General features: G+C 48.2%; 10 protein-coding genes and 1 non-coding gene across 11 annotated transcripts; 8 read left to right on the top strand and 3 right to left on the bottom strand.

Moving 5' to 3' along the window:
- Window positions 1–488: 488 nt before the first annotated feature.
- Window positions 489–685, top strand: FPRO_15534 (uncharacterized protein; the record flags this gene model as incomplete). The annotated part of the gene is made up of 2 exons (XM_031220136.1): window positions 489–578; window positions 632–685. The coding sequence occupies 2 exons, from the start codon at window positions 489–491 to the stop codon at window positions 683–685; spliced, it is 144 nt and encodes a 47-aa protein (XP_031085825.1).
- A 1461-nt stretch (window positions 686–2146) lies between these two features.
- On the top strand, window positions 2147–3697 carry FPRO_15535 (uncharacterized protein; the record flags this gene model as incomplete). The annotated part of the gene is made up of 3 exons (XM_031220135.1): window positions 2147–2303; window positions 2352–3543; window positions 3592–3697. 3 exons carry the CDS (start codon window positions 2147–2149, stop codon window positions 3695–3697), a joined length of 1455 nt encoding a protein of 484 aa, XP_031085824.1.
- A 1805-nt stretch (window positions 3698–5502) lies between these two features.
- Window positions 5503–7322, top strand: FPRO_15536 (uncharacterized protein; the record flags this gene model as incomplete). Its single annotated transcript, XM_031220134.1, has 4 exons — window positions 5503–5603; window positions 5663–5970; window positions 6034–6512; window positions 6558–7322. The coding sequence occupies 4 exons, from the start codon at window positions 5503–5505 to the stop codon at window positions 7320–7322; spliced, it is 1653 nt and encodes a 550-aa protein (XP_031085823.1).
- Window positions 7323–7529: 207 nt separating this feature from the next.
- tRNA lies at window positions 7530–7611 on the top strand. Its single transcript is given in 2 exon segments — window positions 7530–7565; window positions 7576–7611. It is a non-coding gene; the product is annotated as a tRNA-Thr (tRNA).
- A 171-nt stretch (window positions 7612–7782) lies between these two features.
- Window positions 7783–8993, bottom strand: FPRO_15537 (uncharacterized protein; the record flags this gene model as incomplete). The annotated part of the gene is made up of 3 exons (XM_031220133.1): window positions 7783–8541; window positions 8591–8725; window positions 8784–8993. The coding sequence occupies 3 exons, from the start codon at window positions 8991–8993 to the stop codon at window positions 7783–7785; spliced, it is 1104 nt and encodes a 367-aa protein (XP_031085822.1).
- Window positions 8994–9939: 946 nt separating this feature from the next.
- On the top strand, window positions 9940–11471 carry FPRO_15538 (uncharacterized protein; the record flags this gene model as incomplete). The annotated part of the gene is made up of 5 exons (XM_031220132.1): window positions 9940–10159; window positions 10210–10316; window positions 10364–10538; window positions 10587–10995; window positions 11042–11471. The coding sequence occupies 5 exons, from the start codon at window positions 9940–9942 to the stop codon at window positions 11469–11471; spliced, it is 1341 nt and encodes a 446-aa protein (XP_031085821.1).
- Window positions 11472–11788: 317 nt separating this feature from the next.
- Window positions 11789–12664, top strand: FPRO_15539 (uncharacterized protein; the record flags this gene model as incomplete). The annotated part of the gene is made up of 1 exon (XM_031220131.1): window positions 11789–12664. The coding sequence occupies one exon, from the start codon at window positions 11789–11791 to the stop codon at window positions 12662–12664; it is 876 nt and encodes a 291-aa protein (XP_031085820.1).
- A 362-nt stretch (window positions 12665–13026) lies between these two features.
- Window positions 13027–14916, bottom strand: FPRO_15540 (uncharacterized protein; the record flags this gene model as incomplete). Its single annotated transcript, XM_031220130.1, has 6 exons — window positions 13027–13170; window positions 13222–13433; window positions 13479–14266; window positions 14316–14511; window positions 14565–14716; window positions 14765–14916. 6 exons carry the CDS (start codon window positions 14914–14916, stop codon window positions 13027–13029), a joined length of 1644 nt encoding a protein of 547 aa, XP_031085819.1.
- A 396-nt stretch (window positions 14917–15312) lies between these two features.
- FPRO_15541 (uncharacterized protein) lies at window positions 15313–16086 on the top strand (the record flags this gene model as incomplete). The annotated part of the gene is made up of 2 exons (XM_031220129.1): window positions 15313–15438; window positions 15487–16086. The coding sequence occupies 2 exons, from the start codon at window positions 15313–15315 to the stop codon at window positions 16084–16086; spliced, it is 726 nt and encodes a 241-aa protein (XP_031085818.1).
- A 491-nt stretch (window positions 16087–16577) lies between these two features.
- Window positions 16578–17513, top strand: FPRO_15542 (uncharacterized protein; the record flags this gene model as incomplete). Its single annotated transcript, XM_031220128.1, has 2 exons — window positions 16578–16761; window positions 17194–17513. 2 exons carry the CDS (start codon window positions 16578–16580, stop codon window positions 17511–17513), a joined length of 504 nt encoding a protein of 167 aa, XP_031085817.1.
- A 112-nt stretch (window positions 17514–17625) lies between these two features.
- FPRO_15543 (uncharacterized protein) lies at window positions 17626–19113 on the bottom strand (the record flags this gene model as incomplete). The annotated part of the gene is made up of 1 exon (XM_031220127.1): window positions 17626–19113. The coding sequence occupies one exon, from the start codon at window positions 19111–19113 to the stop codon at window positions 17626–17628; it is 1488 nt and encodes a 495-aa protein (XP_031085816.1).
- Between the last annotated feature and the right edge of the window lie 437 nt (window positions 19114–19550).

The raw sequence follows: 19550 nt of genomic DNA, 5'->3' as shown, positions 1-19550 counted from the left end.
CCCCCCCGATATTCGATTTGATAGCAAGGACATCATCAGATTTTCACACCCATATAATAAAAGTCATAATACAAACAGTCTTTGACATCCCTGTTTAATTTACGCTCTTGTCCATTTTTAACCGTATCTAACGGTAGTCCGTCCTAGTGGGAGTGCTGCCATTTTATTCAACAGAGTGCGCCGCCCGAACAAGCGACGGAATCATCTGATTCATCAAACAAAGAGACACCGATTCAGTGAACATTTGTAAGATGCCCCACTGGTACCCCAAAAACGACCATTGCGGATCAACACAAACGCCAGTGGTCATCCCATCAGGTTTGTATTCTTCATCTCAAAAACCCAACTCTGTTCTATCCATCCAGCCCCCCAACACTCTCTATCACCACTCTACAGCAATAGACTCAGCATCACATCGACCGAGGAACATAAATATGTCTGGTAGGGACCCTGGAATATCCTACGACTCTTCCCCTGACACCAAAAAAATGCCTGTTGTCCTGTGCCCCAAGTGCACTACGACTGAGAAGCAAGTTTGGGTCATGCCTGGTCACTCCTGTCCCTACTGCGGCAACGCGGTAAGTGGATGAAACTTTGAGTTCCTCCAATAAGATGCTGATGCTGTATGTAGATTCGTGTCTCTAAGAACTCAACCGTCTCGACTTTCAATATGGTTGAGCGATAGCCCGGAATTGCGGTCATCGATGGGCTTCCACTTTTGATAATTAGGGGACGGTTGGCTCTTAGGGGAATACCTGGAGTTGTTGGATTTGAAAGGCGGAGTCAGTATCCGGCGACCAGTGACATAGGGTTCGTGCCAAAAAAGAACAGTTCATTCGCAGCAGGATTCGAACCCGCGAGCAAAAACGAAGAGTGGCCGAGGGAGGAAGGTTCTTAGGAGCGGAGTTTAGGTTCTATAGGGGTTTTAGGTAGATACCACTCGACCACTCTTCGCTGAAGGGTAGAATGTAACTTCGGTATATAACCTCTGCCCTGGGTGTGCTTCTCGCAGCAGTGCTCGTGTGCCACTCTTGGTGTGCCCAGGCGCTGTGATAATCTGTGCAACTGTCACCCAGTGACCAGCCTCGTTGGTTAAACCTTGCTGCTAACCACAGGCTCTGGACTCTCGTTGGAGATTGCCTCCAAGTGACCAAGCTTCGCTAGGTCTTCATCTTACCACTGCGAAGGCTGATCCTCTTCCGTCTTGTCAACTCTTCTGCCGCTTGTTTGTTGCCGGGCTCACTCACATTTTCGATCTCTTCCATTTTTTACTCGAGCTAAGATCAACCACTGCTAGGCGACAGGCTCTGAAGGCCAGGCCCATGCATATCCCTCATCGCTACGCGCGGAGCCTGTATAATACAGCTTGTGAGTCCCTCGATGGCGCCCGTCGCGTCGGAATTCGTCTTCTCACAGGATAGCATCTCCATCAACGCGTCTAATTCCACAAATTTACCAACGACAAACCAGTCCGCCAGATCTCATGTTCGTGTTCTATCAAGGTATCATATCAATAGTTTTCGTTGGCGCCAATTGCCTCAGCCCGCCACGAAACGTTGCACAGGGATGAAATTGCGACATTGGGAGCACGCAATTCGCCCCGCGTCTGAGAGCATATTCTCACCACGATAACGAACTCGACAGGCATTTTTGCCCAAAACAAGTAATTCTCGATATCGCTATTGGTCCGGTAGATTTATCTGATTGGTATTTGAAAATTGCATTGCATGAATCCAAGGACTTGAAACTGCAGATCGGCGACTGTCGACAGATGCGCCTTGAGCATCTGAATGACAGGCAGTAAGACAAAGGACATAGGTACGAAGTGGTCGTGGTCTGTCTGGTATCTGATATAAAAGCTTAATTCTCGAAAAATTCCATATTCATTATCGGGATCCAGATCTGAGGTTCCCCGACGTCGGCCGTCGCATCAAAGTGTCGTCAAATCATGCAATACGCCAAGCAACCACTATCTCTCAATGTGCACATGGCACCCACGCCTAGTGTCACCCAGCCCGATAAAGAACGCATTTAGTCTCTCTAGATCCCAATTTTCGGATCCTTGCTTGCATTCGCATATGCTTTAAAGTCCCTGGCCCATCGCTTCAACCGTCCTCCATGATCCTTCATCTGCACATCTATCACAATGTCTGTCGCCAAACAAAAGAAGTGGTATCACATCCAGTGGTACTCTGATACAGATACCCCGGAGGAACGCAAGTTTATTATTAAGCTTGATCTTCTCATCGTCCCGTATGCTGTGATAGCTTATTGGGTGAAGTACATTGATCAGTCTAACCTGAGTATGTCTCTCTTCTCTTCTTTCCAGCATCTTAACTAACGTTCTGAAGACAATGCATACGTTGCGGGCCTCAAAGAGGATCTGGGCTTTAAAGGCAATGAACTCGTTCAACTACAAACTTTCTACATCATCGGCGCTGTCTTGGGCCAGATCCCCTTCTTCTTCCTTCTCACATATGTCCCCATTCACTGGTTGATCCCTGGCTTGGACGTTTGCTGGGGAATCTTCACACTTCTCCAATACCGAGTCAACAGCTTCGCCGAACTGGCAGCTTACAGATTCCTCGTCGGATGGTTTGAGGCAGCTTTCTTCCCAACCATGCACTACCTCTTTGGCTCATGGTACAGAGGCAACGAAATTGCTCGCCGCGGCGGTATCTTTTACGTCGGTCTGTCTCTCGGTACTCTGACTGCTGGCCTCATTCAGGCTGGTGCATCAGCTCGACTCGATGGTGTGAATGGATTGGAGGGTTGGCGATGGATGTACATCATTTGCGCGCTAATCACCATCCCGGTTGGTATTGCGGGATACTTTGTCATTCCAGGAACGCCTGATCAGCCGAATCGCCGCGTTCTGAACCAACATGATATCGATGTTGGTGAGCAGCGACTCAGACGAGCGGGTCACAGCAGCCATGGAAAGATGAAGCTGGGACACCTGAAAAAGGTCGTCTTGTCACCGCAATTCTGGGGTATCATTCTCGTCGACGTCTTGTTCTGGAATGCGGGAACTCACAGCAGCTCTGGCTCTTTTCTCTTATGGATTAAAAGTCTAAATCGTTATTCGAAGGCCAAGGTCAACGAATTGGGTACCATCGCACCAGCTCTTGGTATCTTCTACACTCTTCTCGTTTGTTTTGCATCAGATCTTGTGCTGGGGCCTGCATGGGCTATCACTGTCTCGACTGTCTGGAATGCTCTTGGTCTTATTATCCTCACCATCTGGAACGTCCCAGAATCAGCCCTCTGGTTCGCATATTCGACCATCTACGCCTCAGTCGCGTTGTCGAGTGTTCTTCATGGCTGGGTCAATACGCAGCTTCGAGCATCCCCAGCCGAACGGTCTTTCACGCTTGTCTTGATCAACGCGATCTCGCAGTCGACAACAGCCTGGACACCTTTGCTTGTCTTCCCGACTGTCGAAGGACCTCGATTCCCGAAAGGTTACCCATTTGCGTTGGGTTGTGCCATTGGTCTGCTAATTGCGACGCATGCCCTTCACTTGTGGCTGAAGCACCGAGAGTAAGTAAATATGATCCCAGACATGAACCATCAGCTAACATTTGACAGTCCTCAAGCTGAAGCCCCTACTCAGTTTTTGTCCGAGGAAACAGGCGATCTCTCTTCCGATACTGGATCTAAGACTGCGAACTCTAAAACAGCATCTGTCAACTAAGCGATGCGTGTTACTGTAAGAAATGTCGTACCATCGGACGTCTAGCTAGCATTCTGGATGCTAAGGTTTTGGAGACGATGAGACGTCGGCAACGAAAGAGCCTATTCTAGGGTGAATATGGCCCTAGAAAAAACTAATGACGTTCCCTAGAAATATCAGAAGATGTCGATAGCATAATAATCAAGGAAAATTGGTCATTTTACTTGCCAAATGCTGTTAGTTTGCTGCTTGAGTGCTCCCCTACCGGGTAGACAATACTGTAGCTGGGATGCTGGCCGTGACTCGTGATGATCGCCCTGTTGCACCCCCAAAACAGGGACTTAGTTGACTAACGACATTGGGGAAGCCGTTGGAACCCCTGTACACCATCAACTACCGGTGCAAAGCCCGATCGCTGATTTCTCGTGAGAAAAGGCAATCTTAGTGATAAATAGACATGCGATTATGAGATGCTCGTCACGTTTCATACTCTCTTAGCGGCGAGAGATTCCAGCATCTCTCGGAAGGATGTTGTTGCCCCTCAGCTTTTAATGCCGTAGCACCTTGGCCTCAGTTAGTGTAGTTATTCCCGAAGTCTTGATCCCAGAGTGCTGTGCCCCTCCAGCAGAATCGGGTCCGGCCGAGGGTTAATCATTCGGCCGTCAGGAACAATGACGTCGCACCACCGTCAAAAGAAAATTGAAGCATAATGTTCACCCTCCCATTTACTATTGAACATTGCCTGTGATAGTCTTATTTGGAAACTCCGCACCTCTCGTTCCGCTGGTCTGGCTTGGTAGACCGTGCTGTGAACATGCCGCGGAATTATCCCCGAGACAATCCCAGCCATCAGCAAAAACTTGATCGGCCAAGCAAGCTGAATTCTTGGTCGGTCCAACACAAGCTCTACGCTTTTATTCTTAGCTGAATCAAGGAACGATGTCATAGCGGCATTGCCCGGCACGTCGGCAAACATTTTTCTCTTAGAGACTTCCAGAGAATAGACTCCACTGATCAACCCTCTGCTGACGCTCACTCAACCTGGGAGATACCCCAACTTTGAGAAGCCAGTCGAAAAGCGGACACTCCGCAGATGCAAGCATCTCCACTGCAACAACAGATCACACGACAGATGCGAAAATGACTCGATGTCAAGACTTTGAAGTTCTAACGTAACATGAAAAGCATCGGAGCCGCATGCCGATGTTTGTTTAAACTGCTGCCTGTCGCTGAAGGATCCTTGTCACGAGAATAAAACGTGGGAATTACCACTCAACTCCAGGAAATCTCCGCTCGGGTCCAGTAAAATCTCAAAATGAGGCCTGCTGATTGGAGCGCATAAACGAAACATGGGGGAGTCTAAAATGTCTCCACCACCTCCAATTCTCAACCTGGGGCAACAAATTGTCGATGACACTGCTTTTTGGGATGCAACGGCATGAACAGCATTGGAGATCTGTACGATGAACAGGAATATTAGAGAAAAACCGATAAACGGGCCAGATAAGACCAGTTGGAATTTATTTGGCTTCATGAGGAACCAGCAAGAGTGATCTGCCCAGCATCTGGTATCGCGCTGAGATCATGTCCAAGTTTTGATCCAGAGCCTCACGGAAACAACTTGACAAACGGCCATGTTTCCGCCCCTCGCCCAAAGTAACCACGCTAATTAAAACGCTCTGACAATGAGCAAATACGGTTATCCGATGTGGATCTCACGTCTCATCCTCCACACAACCAGTCACTTGCAGCAAGTATAAATGCAACACTTGCCCACGAGATCATCGTCAGATTCCCAACCTCCAGCCTAATGCCAGATAGCAATCATGGAGCGCCTCCCAGGTTTCAATGTTGCGAACCACTTTGAGAAGCGTCAGCTTCTCATCGCTATTAATTGTGTTGCTGCTCTGTCGATCTTCTTCTTTGGGTATGACCTCATCATTTTCCCCAACTCCAATGGTTCAGTCTTTAGGCTAACAATTTCAGATATGACCAGGGAATGATGGGTGGTGTCAACAACTCTAAAGACTATATCGACTTGATGGGCTTTGGCTACGTTGACGAAAAGACCGGCGAACCTGTAATCACGGATAGTCTACTCCAAGGCGGCATCGTCTCAGTTTACTATCTCGGAACTCTCTTTGGCTGTCTCTTCGGAGGCTGGGTAGGAGATAAAGTTGGCCGTATCAAGACTATCGCTATTGGCGCAGCCTGGGCTATTGTTGGTGCAGCGCTGCAATGCTCAGCTCAAAACCACGACTGGATGATCTGCTCGCGCGCGGTCAACGGCATAGGTAATGCGCCTCTACTAAAGGGGACATCCAATCTTTTACAGTGTTACTGACAACAGGGTCTAGGAACCGGTATTCTCAACGCCATCGTGCCAGTGTGGGCTACCGAGACTGCTGAACATACCTCCCGAGGCCAGTTCATCGCAATCGAGTTCACCCTCAATATCTTCGGTGTGGTGGTGGCCTACTGGCTGGAGTTTGGCCTCTCGTACATTGACAACAATAATTCCGAGTTCGGCTGGCGTTTCCCCATCGCCTTCCAGATCCTGCCTCTCCTTGTCCTGCTAGGATGCGTCTGGTTCTTCCCCGAGTCTCCTCGTTGGCTTGTCAAAGTTGGCCGGGACGATGAAGCCCAGTACATCCTTCGTCGTCTGCGTGGGTCGAGTGAGGTGGACCTTTCCCGCGCTCACGCTGAGTATACCGACATCAAGAACATTGTTCAGCTTGAGAACAAGGAGTCTTCTAAGAACTCGTATTTACACATGTTCTTTGGCATTGGATCTGGCGAACTTCACACTGGTCGACGCGTCCAGCTAGTTATCTGGGTAAGTCCACATGCCACTGTCGAGCCGCGTAGCTAACATTTCCAGCTTCAAATCATGCAAGAATGGGTCGGCATCGCGGGCGTAACAGTATACGCACCTACAATTTTCAGGATAGCGGGTTTTGACACACGCAAATCCCAATGGATCAGTGGTCTCAACAACATCTTCTACATGTTTGCCACGCTAATCTGCGTCTATACCCTCGATCGCATTGGTCGAAGATGGACTCTTTACTGGGGTGCCGTCGGTCAAGGAATAGCCATGTTTCTCGCCGCTGGATTCTCCAAACTTGGTCAAGAGGCACGAAATGCCGGCGATCTTGACAAAGCTAGCTCATACGGTGCTGCAGCTGCCTCCTTCGTCTTCATTTTTACTTCGGTCTTTGGAGCTACATGGCTCACAGTTCCTTGGCTCTATCCCGCCGAGATCTTTCCTCTGCAAGTCAGAGCCAAGGGTAACGCATTCGGTGTCTTTGGCTGGTCCATCGGCAACGGATGGTTGACTCTCCTATGCCCTGTCATGTTTTCCGCCATTGGCGAGAACACGCTTCACATCTTTGGAGCCTGCAACATTATCGCGATCCCAATGGTCTGGGCCTTATATCCGGAGAGTAACCAACGAACTCTCGAAGAGATGGATCTGCTATTTGCGGCTGATACACCTTGGGTTTGGGATGCTGAGAAGAAGTTCAAGGAGCTCAAGGAGAAGCAGCCTGGGCTTGTTACTGCTTCTGCTCATAACAGGGATGTTATGGACGTCGAGCCTGGTGTCAAGGCTGGGTCTGGAGATGAGGTGAACATGAGTGCCTAAAGAATGAGATGCATGGCAGAGTGCTCTATTTCGGTCCTGTGGCTAAACTCTATCTTTGTAATGAATACAACTACTGTTCATAGCCCCATCAACCCTAACATGATGCATAAAAGCGATGTTGGGACAATCGAGATATTGACAATAGTTCCCTCACTTCTAGAATTTATAATTACTATTTTAGCACACCTTCCCAACCAATAAGATTCAGCCCCGTTGGCTCAGTGGTAAAGCGTATCACTAGTAACCTCACGAAATGATAAGATCACTGGTTCGATTCCAGTACGGGGCAATTGGTTTATCTTTTGCATATCTACCTAATATTCTTTTGTTACGGTGTCATGGAAACCTTGGTGATATTGAGGCCGCTGCTCTTTTTGCCTTGCTTGCTTGTACTCTTTTGTACAGAACGTTATTATATTTTCATCTTCTACCTTGATGGATCCTCACATGGAACCAGCGTCTACAGTTCAGGTGGTGGCTTGAATTGCATCAGGTCAATCCCAAAACTCGTGCCCGGTCCCTTCATGTGTTTAATCCCCCGACACCACTCAAGTTCCCTCTTCATACCGCGGCCTGCAAAATAGCCCAGCAATGTGGCTTGAGCAGTACATGTTATCTGGGGACCGAACGTGCCATTCTCCCTCCGATAGCAATACTCGACACTTTGGCAAAGCATACGCGCAATATGATCAGCGTCTGCTTGATTCGGCGAGCCCTTCTCCTTATAGGATTCGCCAAGAGGTGATGGGACAGCCGAGCTTCCAAGGCTTCCACGAAGAAGCAGGATTGTTTCAAGGATGTCCAACATGATGCTGGAGCCGAGGATCCACGGACTAGCTGCCTCCACAGACGAGAAGATCAGAGCGAACGGAAATAGCTTATCTGGATATCCATCGTCTGCTGGATTACTCGCTCTAGAGGGGACGGACCAGAACATCGGTGTTTGGTTGCGTGCTGCTATGTTGCGATGCACAAGGGCTCGCCAGTCATCAAGAAGGCGGAACTTTTCAGTCAGCAGATTGACGTATCTTAGTACTTTGTCATGATCTTTCTCGTTGCTCAAAGCCAAGGTGTGAGCTTCCGCCATGACGGACGGGATATCGATGGTCATGTCGAGCAGTGCCCCGAAGGACTCTGGGGCAGCCCATGGGCCAATGTGTTTTCGCCAAAGGTTGGGTTCAAGATTGAGAGGCTTTTTCTGTGATAGGGCTTGGATGACCTGTGATAGTTAGCATTTACTCCAGGAATGCTCGGGGAACTGGTCCTACACATATCACGCAGAGACGCCGGCACAAGTCATTCCAGCTTGAAGTGTTTGAGTCGGGTACGGCTCGATGACGAAGGATCTCAGATACGCCTTGCGCGTGGGCGTTCCAGCTTGTGCTGGCGTGGAACAGGAAGAGCTGTGCACCGTAGCTCGGTTACTAAGACTCTGCAACGGTTTAATAATCTTTGACCTACCTCACACGTGGAAAGAATAACAATAGCGGCAAGGCTTTCATCATTATTACCGATGCACGGACAGTCAAGAACATGGATGACCTTAGACAGTGCATGGTTGTATAGCTCAATGGCCTCGTCATAAGAAACGCCCACTTCACCAGACAGCCTGATCTGAATCGCAACAAATGCAACAAGTGAGTGGTCAAGAGCCTCGCTAGGGCCTTCCATGTTACACACAGCCTTTAGCCATGACGACGGCGTTGAACTGTGATCCTCTTCGCTCGTCGTATACCGTCCTTGGGGAAAATAAACGGTAACCGCGATTGAAAGCGCTTGTGATCGAAAAGTTGGCACATCGTATATCTCTTTCGAGTTAATTTGGCAACGCATCCGTTGTAACACGCTCAACCAGTTTGTCTGCTGCTGCGACTGTATAACTGAGAGAGCGGAAACATTGGGCTGCGTTGGAGTCCGATGGACCCATAGGGTAGGTTGATTGCGGACACCCCGACAAATAATACCGGCCTTGGTGCAACGCTGACACCGAGGCGACGTCAGATCACACTGAAACTCTTTAGTAATGAATGATTGTCGAAAGGGAAGTGAGTCAGACCTTGACGCGACGTCGTTTGCAATCAGCGCATGCCTTGGATCTGGAAACACCAACCATGCTTATTAACAAGGCTGAACAAAGGACATGATCTCAAAGTTTTCGGTCGAGGGATACGCTAGACTATATGTAGTACCATACCTCGAGAGCCTCGACAGGGATTTGTCTTGTAAAAACCACCTATAACGTGGTTTGAAAGGAAAGTTTGAGGAACTGAAGGGAAACGCAGCGGAGAGATGTCAGCTCGCGTTTTAGCGGGTATCCAAGGGTCAAAAGCCGAGAATCTAAACTACATCAGGCAGTATCCTTCGAGATAACCGACAGGGAACAAAGCTTAGCGTTAAGACCGAACACTCTCCGATGAAGCTATCCTTGATTCGGAACCATCTCGCGAGAATTGGCCAAGGGTCGAATTTGTAAGATAACGAGCATGAGGTAGATCATTGTGAATCGAAACAGCTATATAATATCCGGTCTTAACATGCAGAATATTTCCCATATCAAGTCACAGTTCTACCAACTCATAGCACCTCACACTTGGCCACCAGCCTCCAAATCGCAGCAATGGCCGCCTTAGAACCAAGCCGTCATCAATCCCTCTCTTCCCCCGCCTCTGACGACGATCGCCCTTCCCAAATCGAGCAGTATAGCGAAAAAGCCCCCTCACAGCAAGAAGGGACGTCGGCACCAGATTTTGGTCCTCCGCCTGATGGAGGGTTACAAGCCTGGCTAGTTGTTACTGGAGGCTTTTTCGCCGTGTTTGCTAGTTTCGGGTGGATTAACTGTACGTGACTCTCACTCATTCATAGTGGACGGGCGCTAACAAATGATTAGGTATCGGCATATTCCAAGATTACTACGAACAGAATCAGCTTAAATCGTATTCCTCTAGCGATGTAGCATGGATATCGTCTATCGAGTCATTCATGCTCTTTTTCTGGGTTCGTCCGACCTCTGCCGTTTGTCAGATCTCACTAACAATTCACAGGGCCCAGTCGTTGGCTACATGACAGATAATTACGGCCCTCGTATTCCCATCCTCATCGGCTCGTTCCTCCATGTCTTTGGTCTAATGATGACATCCCTATCGAAGAAGTATTACCAGATCATTCTATCTCAAAGTATCTGTAGTGCATTGGGCTGTTCATTTCTCTTCTACGCGCGTCAGTATCCCTCCCTCAGATCTCAACCACACTACTGACGATACCCAGCTATCGCCGCTGCTGGAACATGGTTCAAGCGTCACCGTGCGATCGCCTTCGGAATAATCACCGCTGGATCTAGTCTCGGTGGTGTCGTCCTCCCGATCATGGTGAATAAGCTTGTCGTCCAAGTAGGCTTCGGTTGGGCGATGCGATCCGTGGCATTCCTTTTCTTGGGACTGCTGGTCATTGCCAACGTTACCATCAAATCGAGACTGCCACCCCCGCGAAGAAAGTTCGACATCAAAGACTTCATCACTCCTTTCAAGGAGATGCCATTCCTTCTTTTGACTGTCGCTGGATTCATGCTTTACCTTGGCTCCTTCTTGCCGTTCAACTTCATCATTGTCCAAGCGAAAGAGCTCGGTGTGTCGGATAGCCTGGCTCAATATCTGGTATCCATCGTCAATGCCGCTTCGTAAGTCACTCTCCCACAACCATTTTGACAACAGCTGACAAAACAGCACCTTTGGCCGTCTTGTTCCCGCATATTTCGGCGATCGCATCGGCGTCTTCAACGTCATGATCCCTTTGACCCTACTTGGAGGCATCTTTACTCTCACAGTATGGCTCACTGCACACTCCACAGCTTCGGTCATTGCCTATGCTGCTCTGTATGGATTCGCGTCTGGCTGCACTTTATCTATCGTACCGGCCATGGTTGCCAGTTTCTCAGATGTTCGCAGCATAGGAACCCGCAACGGCGCACTCTACGGTGTGGCGGCTATTGGTGTCCTTATTGGAAGCCCAGTCGCCGGAGCGATTGTCAGCGCAGAGAATGGAAATTTCTCAGGACTGATAATCTTTTGCGGTGTTACGATTCTGGCCGGTGCCGTGTTTGCTATCATGTCGAGACAGGCGTTGACCGGGGGTCAGTGGGTGAAGAAAGTTTAGTGTATATCGGACACCTTCATCACTTTCCTACGAGGCAGTTGGACCTTTTGACCAGACTGCAGAGAGACGAACGTGAGTAGATTATGTGTATAATACTTCAAAATAGACAGGGAATCAGGCGACCCTTGATACGGGAAAGATGCCATTAATCAGTACAAAGAAACTTTCGCCTGGGAATTTGAGTTTGTTGTGCCCTGTCCACGAAGTTTTCCAATAAGGTTTGCTATCTGTGGACAGCTTCACAACCTCCATGTCTAACAATTAGTGGACCATCGCCTCTCAACAATTATTCATGGACTTGACCGATGACTACCACCATGGCCGAGCCAGCCCATAAAGGGATTCTCAGAGACGAGACGATCATGCTTCGCTGGATATTTGGCTATTCTCACGGTGCGAAATTGCTTGATGGCGCGAGCTGGCCCGACATACCTCAAACATCTGTACCACGCAGGCTTAATTCCAACATCAAGGACCTAGGATTTCTCAGCATTGATGTTGACCAATTCAGGGTGGAAAATGGTGTAATACAACGAGTCGAGATTGGTTTGTCTTTCCTGAAAGCACGAGCTCTACAACAATTACACTGCAAAACTATGCAAGGTGGCAACTTGGCATCGCGCTTTATCAAATCTCACCATTTGGTGTTTGGTCCCAAGAAAGAATTCCATGGGAGATCGCACCTCTTTTCATTTGGAAATGCAAGGCCGATTAAGTTGTGGGATGTAGGAGCCGTGCTCGAACGGTTGACTAGGAAGCCTTATGTTCTTGTTGTCCACGGGGCAAAGCAGGAGCTCTCACTGCTCTCACTGCTGAACATAAAGCTTGAACCCGTTTTCATTATCGACACTGTCAAGGCAGCTCAGTATCCACTACAGCTTTGGTACAGATACAGTCTGAAGCAGCTGCTGGAGGAGTTTAAGATACCATACTCGCATCTTCATGTAGCGGGAAATGATGCACACCTCACACTCCGAGTGCTTCTCATGTTAGCCGTCAAAGACGCTGAGAATAACCTGTCAGGGACGCGTCTGCCTGATTGGGTTCCGATCTTCAAAGCTGTTGCTCAGTCTCCGTTGCCCCCGAGACCCCCAACCAAGCGAGAAAGAGCGGCCATGGCTGAAGCAGAAGCTGAACGACAGATGAATGGCGATCGAAGCGAAGGAAACACGGCTATGGACGGCAGCGAATGATTGAGATCAGTTGATTTGCTAGGAAACAAACAACTAAACAGCACGCTGGACTTCTCTGTAAGAGGTCCTTGGTCCTTGGATCAATGTTCAAGACAGAGAGGGACCCGGACTTTTTTCGTCGCAAACCTCATGGAAAGTATTCCTACTTGGGATGCTTTGCCAAAGGACATTGAATCAAAAGGTGCACAGAATTCTCTCCAGAAGGAATTCATGTCTATTTAGTTCAATTTAGTCCAGCTTTTATCGTGCCCATCAAACGCCATTCAGCTATGCATCTAAATCTTACTATATCAATTTCGTAGTTACTTTTCCCAATTCTTCCCGTCCCCTGTTCTATTAGTACCTGAAGAGCCTTGAAAGCTTCAGTCTCTATCATTCAGGAGAGGTTCGCCTTCGCTGCCCTGGTTCTGAACTTCGCCCTGCTCTTCATGCTTCTCAATCAGTGTGCTTCCCGGAGGCGGGAAGTTGGAGAATAAGAGAACCATCATGGCTAATAAAGCAATGGCCTATCACCTGATTAGCTGTAATCACTAAATTATTGTACAACAGTAACTCACCGCATTGCAGAAGAATGTTGCATATGCTTTGCCAACCTCAGCCAAACTGGCAAAGATGAAGCCAAACAAGCCTTGAGTGGCTAGTCGTGCTACGTTCTCGACCAGGGTCACGGCGTTGAGTGCATCAGCGCGCTGCGAGTCGGGACACATCTGTGTAATGACACCTTTTGCTGCTGGCGCTGATCCGGAGCCGAACGGGAGAAGAAAGGCAGCTGTCCTGTCAGAGCAGTGTTCGGTAGGGGACTGCAAAAACTTACCAAGGTAGATATGCCACGGCTTAGTTGCGAATGCAGCAACTGTAGTAAGCAGACCATCGACTAATAAACTCCATCTGAGAAACACAAGATCAAACAGACACCCTTCGTCCTCTTTGTTGCGGCTGACTGCCTCGTACGGTTCATGATCAGCCTGCTCTCCCAAAGTAGCATCAAACTCCCCAGCTTCCGTCGGAATATGCCCTGGTTCCGCTTCATCGTCGCTGTTAGGTTCAGATCTGATAACACGACCTCGGCCCCAAGCGATGATCCTTGGGAACAGTAGAATCAGGAAGAAACTCCTCATGAACGCAAACTCAGACATGAGCCAGCCGTTATCACCCTGGCTAAAGTTGAACGCCGCTGTCGCATACATCTGAATAAGAAGAGGTGCATAACCAGTGGCAAGAACGGAAACGAATATGCCACTGCAGAGGAAGATGACGCCGAAATGCTTCTTGACTCTACCGTCCGCGAGGCGAAGTTTCTGTGGTGTGAGAATCTTGAGGGGCGCGAGAAAACCAGAGACTCCTTTTTGACCGTTCTTTCCGCCATTGGACATTGAATCGGGCGAGATATATGGCAAAGCGAGCCAGACGTAAATACCTGCGAGTATAAAGGAGACGAACGCAACATCGAAAGGAGCCCGGATATCGATCGCGTCACCTATCATACCACCACTCAAATATCCAATCGCCTGGCCTAACATGATTGCGCCTTGTAGCTGTCCAAATACTGCTGTCCGTCGGATGGGTTCAACAACCTCTCCAGCAATGACGTTGACAACAAGACTAAAGCCAATGTTAGCATCTGGGGAACGGGAGTGTATGGCGGACTTACATGTACCCAGCTGGCCCGCCCAGAATTGTGATCAATTGAGTCGCTTGGATGATGATCATTCCCTTTTCTCCACCTGCCACGACTCCCAAGATTTGTGTGACCACGCGAAAAGCCGGGATGAGAATCTGACACAAAAGTGCCGCTCGGGGGCCGAACTTTTTCGATGTCCAGCCAGCGACAAAAAGGTTCAACGTTCCTTAAAAGAGTCAGTGTCGCTTCTGATATTTGAGTTGCAATGACTTGACTTACCGCAAAAAGTTGTAGACATGCCAAGGATACTGTATTGGGTTGCCGTTCCAGCCGCAATCTCGTCCCGACTGCACCTATCGCCCGGACCATTGTAAGGAGGATGCGTCTCATAAAACGAATCACAAGTCATTAAATGAAAGACATAAAATAATCTATAAATCATTAGGCTTATGGCTGGTAAATTGACAAAAAGTACTCACGGGACTTGGGTAAAACTGAATGATAACGTGATAAGAAACCCCGCAAGCAAAATGCGATTCTCGACATTGAAAGCTCTTGATAACCAGTTTCTCACTCGTCCTTTAGCTTCCCCTTTTTGGGGGAGAAGTGGTGTTGTCTCGTCACTCGCCATTTTGGAGTAAAAATACAATGCCAAGTTTAAAAAGAACGAGGCGAAAAAATCTTTGATGATAAATACAATTGCGAGATCGCTGTCAATCATTCGGTGAGAGGGGGGGATGGATCTCTTTCTTGATGGGGAATAGCGTCGTTAATCGACCGGGATTACTCGGTTATAGCTGTTATCAACTGATGTTATCTCCTCCGGGCTACTCTTCATCCATTCATTCATCTGATAATGTATTTCCAAATCTTAGCGAGATAGACCCGGGCAACTTGGCAAAGGTAACGCATCGGCTTTTCGCTGTAGATGTTAAACTTTGGCCAAGCACATGACCTGTAGCTTGCGCCCCATATTTATTCTTTAGAATCTCGACTTCGCAATAGCATCCCGTCATCAACAAACAACATGGAGTATGCCACTGACAATCGCGTGCTCAAGTTCTTGAGCGATTTAAAAAAGTCCAAGATCACTCTCGTGGAATGGGAGACTCCTCTACTAGAGCGCTTGGGGTACCCTCTTGCACCCAAAGCAGTATGTAAACGTACCAAGTCATTTGACAACGCTGACTTTTGATAACAGGATCTACTGTTCTTGATCCCCGACAAGCAAATAGAAGCTGCCAGACATATCGCCGAAGCAAATGGACTGAAAGATAACGACCGACCTCCAAGCTATATGGCTGAACATGCACGCAAGTGCTTTCGCTATGTCTTTGGAGAGTCGAGTCACAGATTCATCCTGGTGCCCATGTCCTGGACTGGGATTCAACAAAAGGAGCTGGTAGCTTTAAACTCGCCTACGCTTCCATGCCCTTTATGGACGATGCCTGTCCCTGCCTTTTGCGCTGCCTACTTGCGAATCATTATGCAAGAGCATGCTGGGAGTACCGTTCGTTTGATGGCAAATGCAGATCTGGCAAGCGTCATCGGCTACAGCATGTTCGATATGAGCTACGAGGGGGACTATATGCCTACGCCAGAGGACTTGGAGCATCTAGATGCAGCCAAAAAAGAAAGGATGGCTGAAAAGGATGCTTTGGAGATGAGAAATGCTCTTAGTAGCATAAAGCAATGGCAATTCACAGAAGAGACGGAGTGGGCAAGAGACATGATGCTTCAGTTAGTATCTGGGAAGCTGTCGTATGAGGATTTACCGACAAGCAGTAGATTAAAATTTTGATTAAAGCCAAAGGCGGAGAACAGCAGAATTAAATTTGTCCCACTCAAGGCCCCCGTGATGGAGCCTCTTCTGAACTCTCAAACTTATCACAGCAAGCCTTTTTCAAACCTTACACCTTATTGCGGAGGAGACTTATAAGTGAAGTTTAATTTTAAGCGCTCTAAGCTCTCTGTATTAGATTTAGCTCTCAACCCCAAGTCTCAACAGAAAATGACACATCTGACTCACAATTTAGGTAGACATTAGTGGCTAACCATTTGATACACCATGGACAGAAGGCAGGAACTCTCAGGTCAGGACCTCTACCCTAAGTTACACAAAACTCAGGGGAATTTAGCATATTTTAGTCGAATCTTACCCTGAATTACATAAAGCTGATGTGAATTCAGTGTATTTAGTCGAACCTTTGCACTAACTTATTCTGATATCTTGTCCTAAAGTTGTACGTTTTATTATACATCCCTCTTTACATGGCTCCGCTCCTAGCCAACATGAAGGGGGCTGCCCAAGCTTTCTCACGCATTCTCACAGACAACAACGTCGAGCATGCCTTCATCGGTGGTTTTGCCTTGAATTTATTAGGCAGCAATCGAGAAACTCTCGATATCGATGTTGAGGTTGCCATGGACGATGCCAATCCGGAAGAGTTCCGGGGTCACCTTACCCAACTCCTTCGTAATGCCGACCAACGATTTGTTGTTTCGAACCTCAAGCTATATTTTGTTCCAAATGGCCAGTGGGACTAGCGAGTCCCCATCGAAACACTTGTCCGCGGCATGCTTGGCCTGCCTCGCCGACTTTCGACCCTCCGCCCGGGAGATGGTAAGTACAAGACCTTAAAGCTGAAAGCCCGTTATCCTAGGCGAGACACATTCCTCCGCCTAGCTTGACCTCAATCGCTTGGCCTGCTGTAGCCGACTTGCCTCTGGCCACCCTGCTGGGGCCTCGCTATGCAGAGGGCAAACCATCAGTCACCTGTGGCTTTGGAAAGACCCTCTTCCGGTCGGTCAGTCAGTCAGCCGGCTGACCGGTGCTTTAACCTGCGGCTTTGCATAATCACTTAATTCCGCGCTGTCTGTTCTACATCTAACCTTGATTTTCTTTTAGGTTCGATCCCTATCCTCCACCCGAGCGTTCTCGTTCTCACTAAGTTGAAGCGCTCATCGCAGTACATTGGCAGTACACGCCCTCAGTCTGTGGTCAAGCTCTATTCTGACGTCCGCGATATCGTGTACCTACTCCACTGGCTCCAAGATCACTACATGAAGATTGACTTCATCAATTACGACTCGGTCACGCCTGAGAGACTATACGATGCTGTCCGAAACATGCGCGCTCATTGGGTTTCCATGGGTGAAAACGACCAAGTCAAGATGCTGGATGATGTCCTCCAGGAGAGCGACAAGGCAATTGTCATGAACAACTAGAATTCCAGGGACATTTATCGAGACGACGTAATTACTAAAAGAAATAGAAAAGTCATAAAACTTAGTGCTTTGCTTATAATTGATTCCTTGCAAATTATATATTAAGCTGAGGCTAACGTAAGCTATCTGACCAGCCAGCACTGCAATATGGAAAATCCATCACGCACCATCTGGGTCTAAGATAGTTAATCCGCAGCTTATATCTGTTCCACCCGTCCCCATCTAACATATCATCAACACACTTGCGAATATCCGATACCTCTTGAAGCTTAGGACAAGTCTCCAAGAGACCCTCGACTTCGTCCCTCTCTAGAGCGTCACTCCACGATAAGCCCACGGAACCCAAATTTCTCACCGGCTTCAAGTTCTCGAAGACATCCTTGTTCAGAAGGTCGTCTGAATCGAGCCACATAGTCTCCAGTGTCATCCTACATGCGTATAGGAACCTAGCCAGAGCCCGATCCCTGTCTGCTCCCGTTTCCTCCAGAAAGTAACTGTTGAATTCTTCATCCTCATCACCGTCTGCGATAAATGTTCTCAGATGTGATAGGCTAGACATGGCGTCCATATCTTCGACATATAGAGGGAAAGGGTTGCCCAATCTCAAATGCTCCAATACTTGCATGTTGGGAAGGAACCGGCTTAGGACACTATCGGCATACAAACCCTTCAGGTACAACACTTTGAGTGTCGAGCCTAAGGCTTTACAGAGTTTCTCTAGTTCCAGTGGGGTTACACCCCAGCACATAATCTTGAGACTTTGCAAGACTGGGCAGCGTTGGCCTAGGGTTTCGAGGAAGCCTGGATGATACACGGGTCCAGGGTTTACCATGACGAACGATATCACATTTCGTGACAGGTAAGGCAGCATGGCTATCTTAAACCAGGCAACCCCATCACTCAACTCGACATGGGAGAGCTGTCCAGCAAACTCGGCGATCCGCCCGTCCTGTTCCGGTATTGGAATAACTTCCGTTTCATACGTTGAGGGTGAGTGAGACGTAGACAGGCGCAGTTTTTTGACTTTCGGACAGACAAAGAACAGATCAGCCAAGTTATCGACATAAGCTTGGCTGAATACGTCCTCCGGGGAAGCCTTCGTAGGAAAGCTCAGATGGAGAGTATGTAAATTTGGACACCGTCGTGCTATGTCGATAACAAGCGTTCGAGAGTACACCTTAGCGTCCCACACAAAGTCAAGAACCTGGACAAGGTTTCCTCGACGAGAATCGACTGCCAGTGATAGTCGGAAGTGTTCTTGGCCTTGAGAGCTTTTCAGTCGTGAGCTTTCTGGAAAGGAGTAGAGATATGGTTCTGTGAGGCATTGGAGGGTCGTGGAAGTACAAGCTAGGGATGATAAAGTCTTGGCCCGGATTGCTACTTGATCGTTGTCGCATTCATCAAAGTGCAGCACAATATGTTCAACGATCATTTGATATATCTCTGTTGGAAGCCTGGAGGTTGGGAAGTCTGAGGACCTGTCTCGCGACCTCGTTGACATGGAGACCTGGCGGGAAATGTCAACCGCGGCTTCAGCATGACCGTCTGTCATCTTGCCTTCTGGCTTTTGTTCTGAGACTCCGAGTAGAGGGTAAGCCATAGCACGTGATTTGCAATGGTAGGTTTTACTGTCTGTATTCATTGTAAGCTGATTATGCTGAGGAAGTCTATTGCCTGAAACCTACTTCTCTGTTGAAGGATGATGTCGGTGCCTCTTGTCATACAAGGATGTGTCACAAAGCTTCGTGATCTCGTCTCGCAAACCTGAAAATGTTTTCTTTTAGGCCTTTTTGACTGGAAGGATGGGCAGAGGTAGCATTTATATGGAAAGCGAAACAAATTATGCATTTTAGATAAGCACTGAGATGCATCTCTATTGGTCATAGAAATGGGTGCAGATGAAGGTTTGGCGCAAGATGAAAGCTTATACCAATAAGCTTTGAGATGGCATCTTACTTTCAATTAAAGGCTTTGAACTCAGTTGAATTGCAAATATTTGGCCAGTAAGCACGCCTTGTCGCATTCAACACCAATCAC

The sequence above is a fragment of the Fusarium proliferatum genome (assembly GCF_900067095.1).
Source record: "Fusarium proliferatum ET1 genome assembly, contig: FPRO_scaffold009, whole genome shotgun sequence".
NCBI lineage: Eukaryota > Fungi > Ascomycota > Sordariomycetes > Hypocreales > Nectriaceae > Fusarium > Fusarium proliferatum.
Note: the sequence above shows the minus strand (reverse complement) of the source record. Positions and strands in the feature narration are given on the sequence as shown.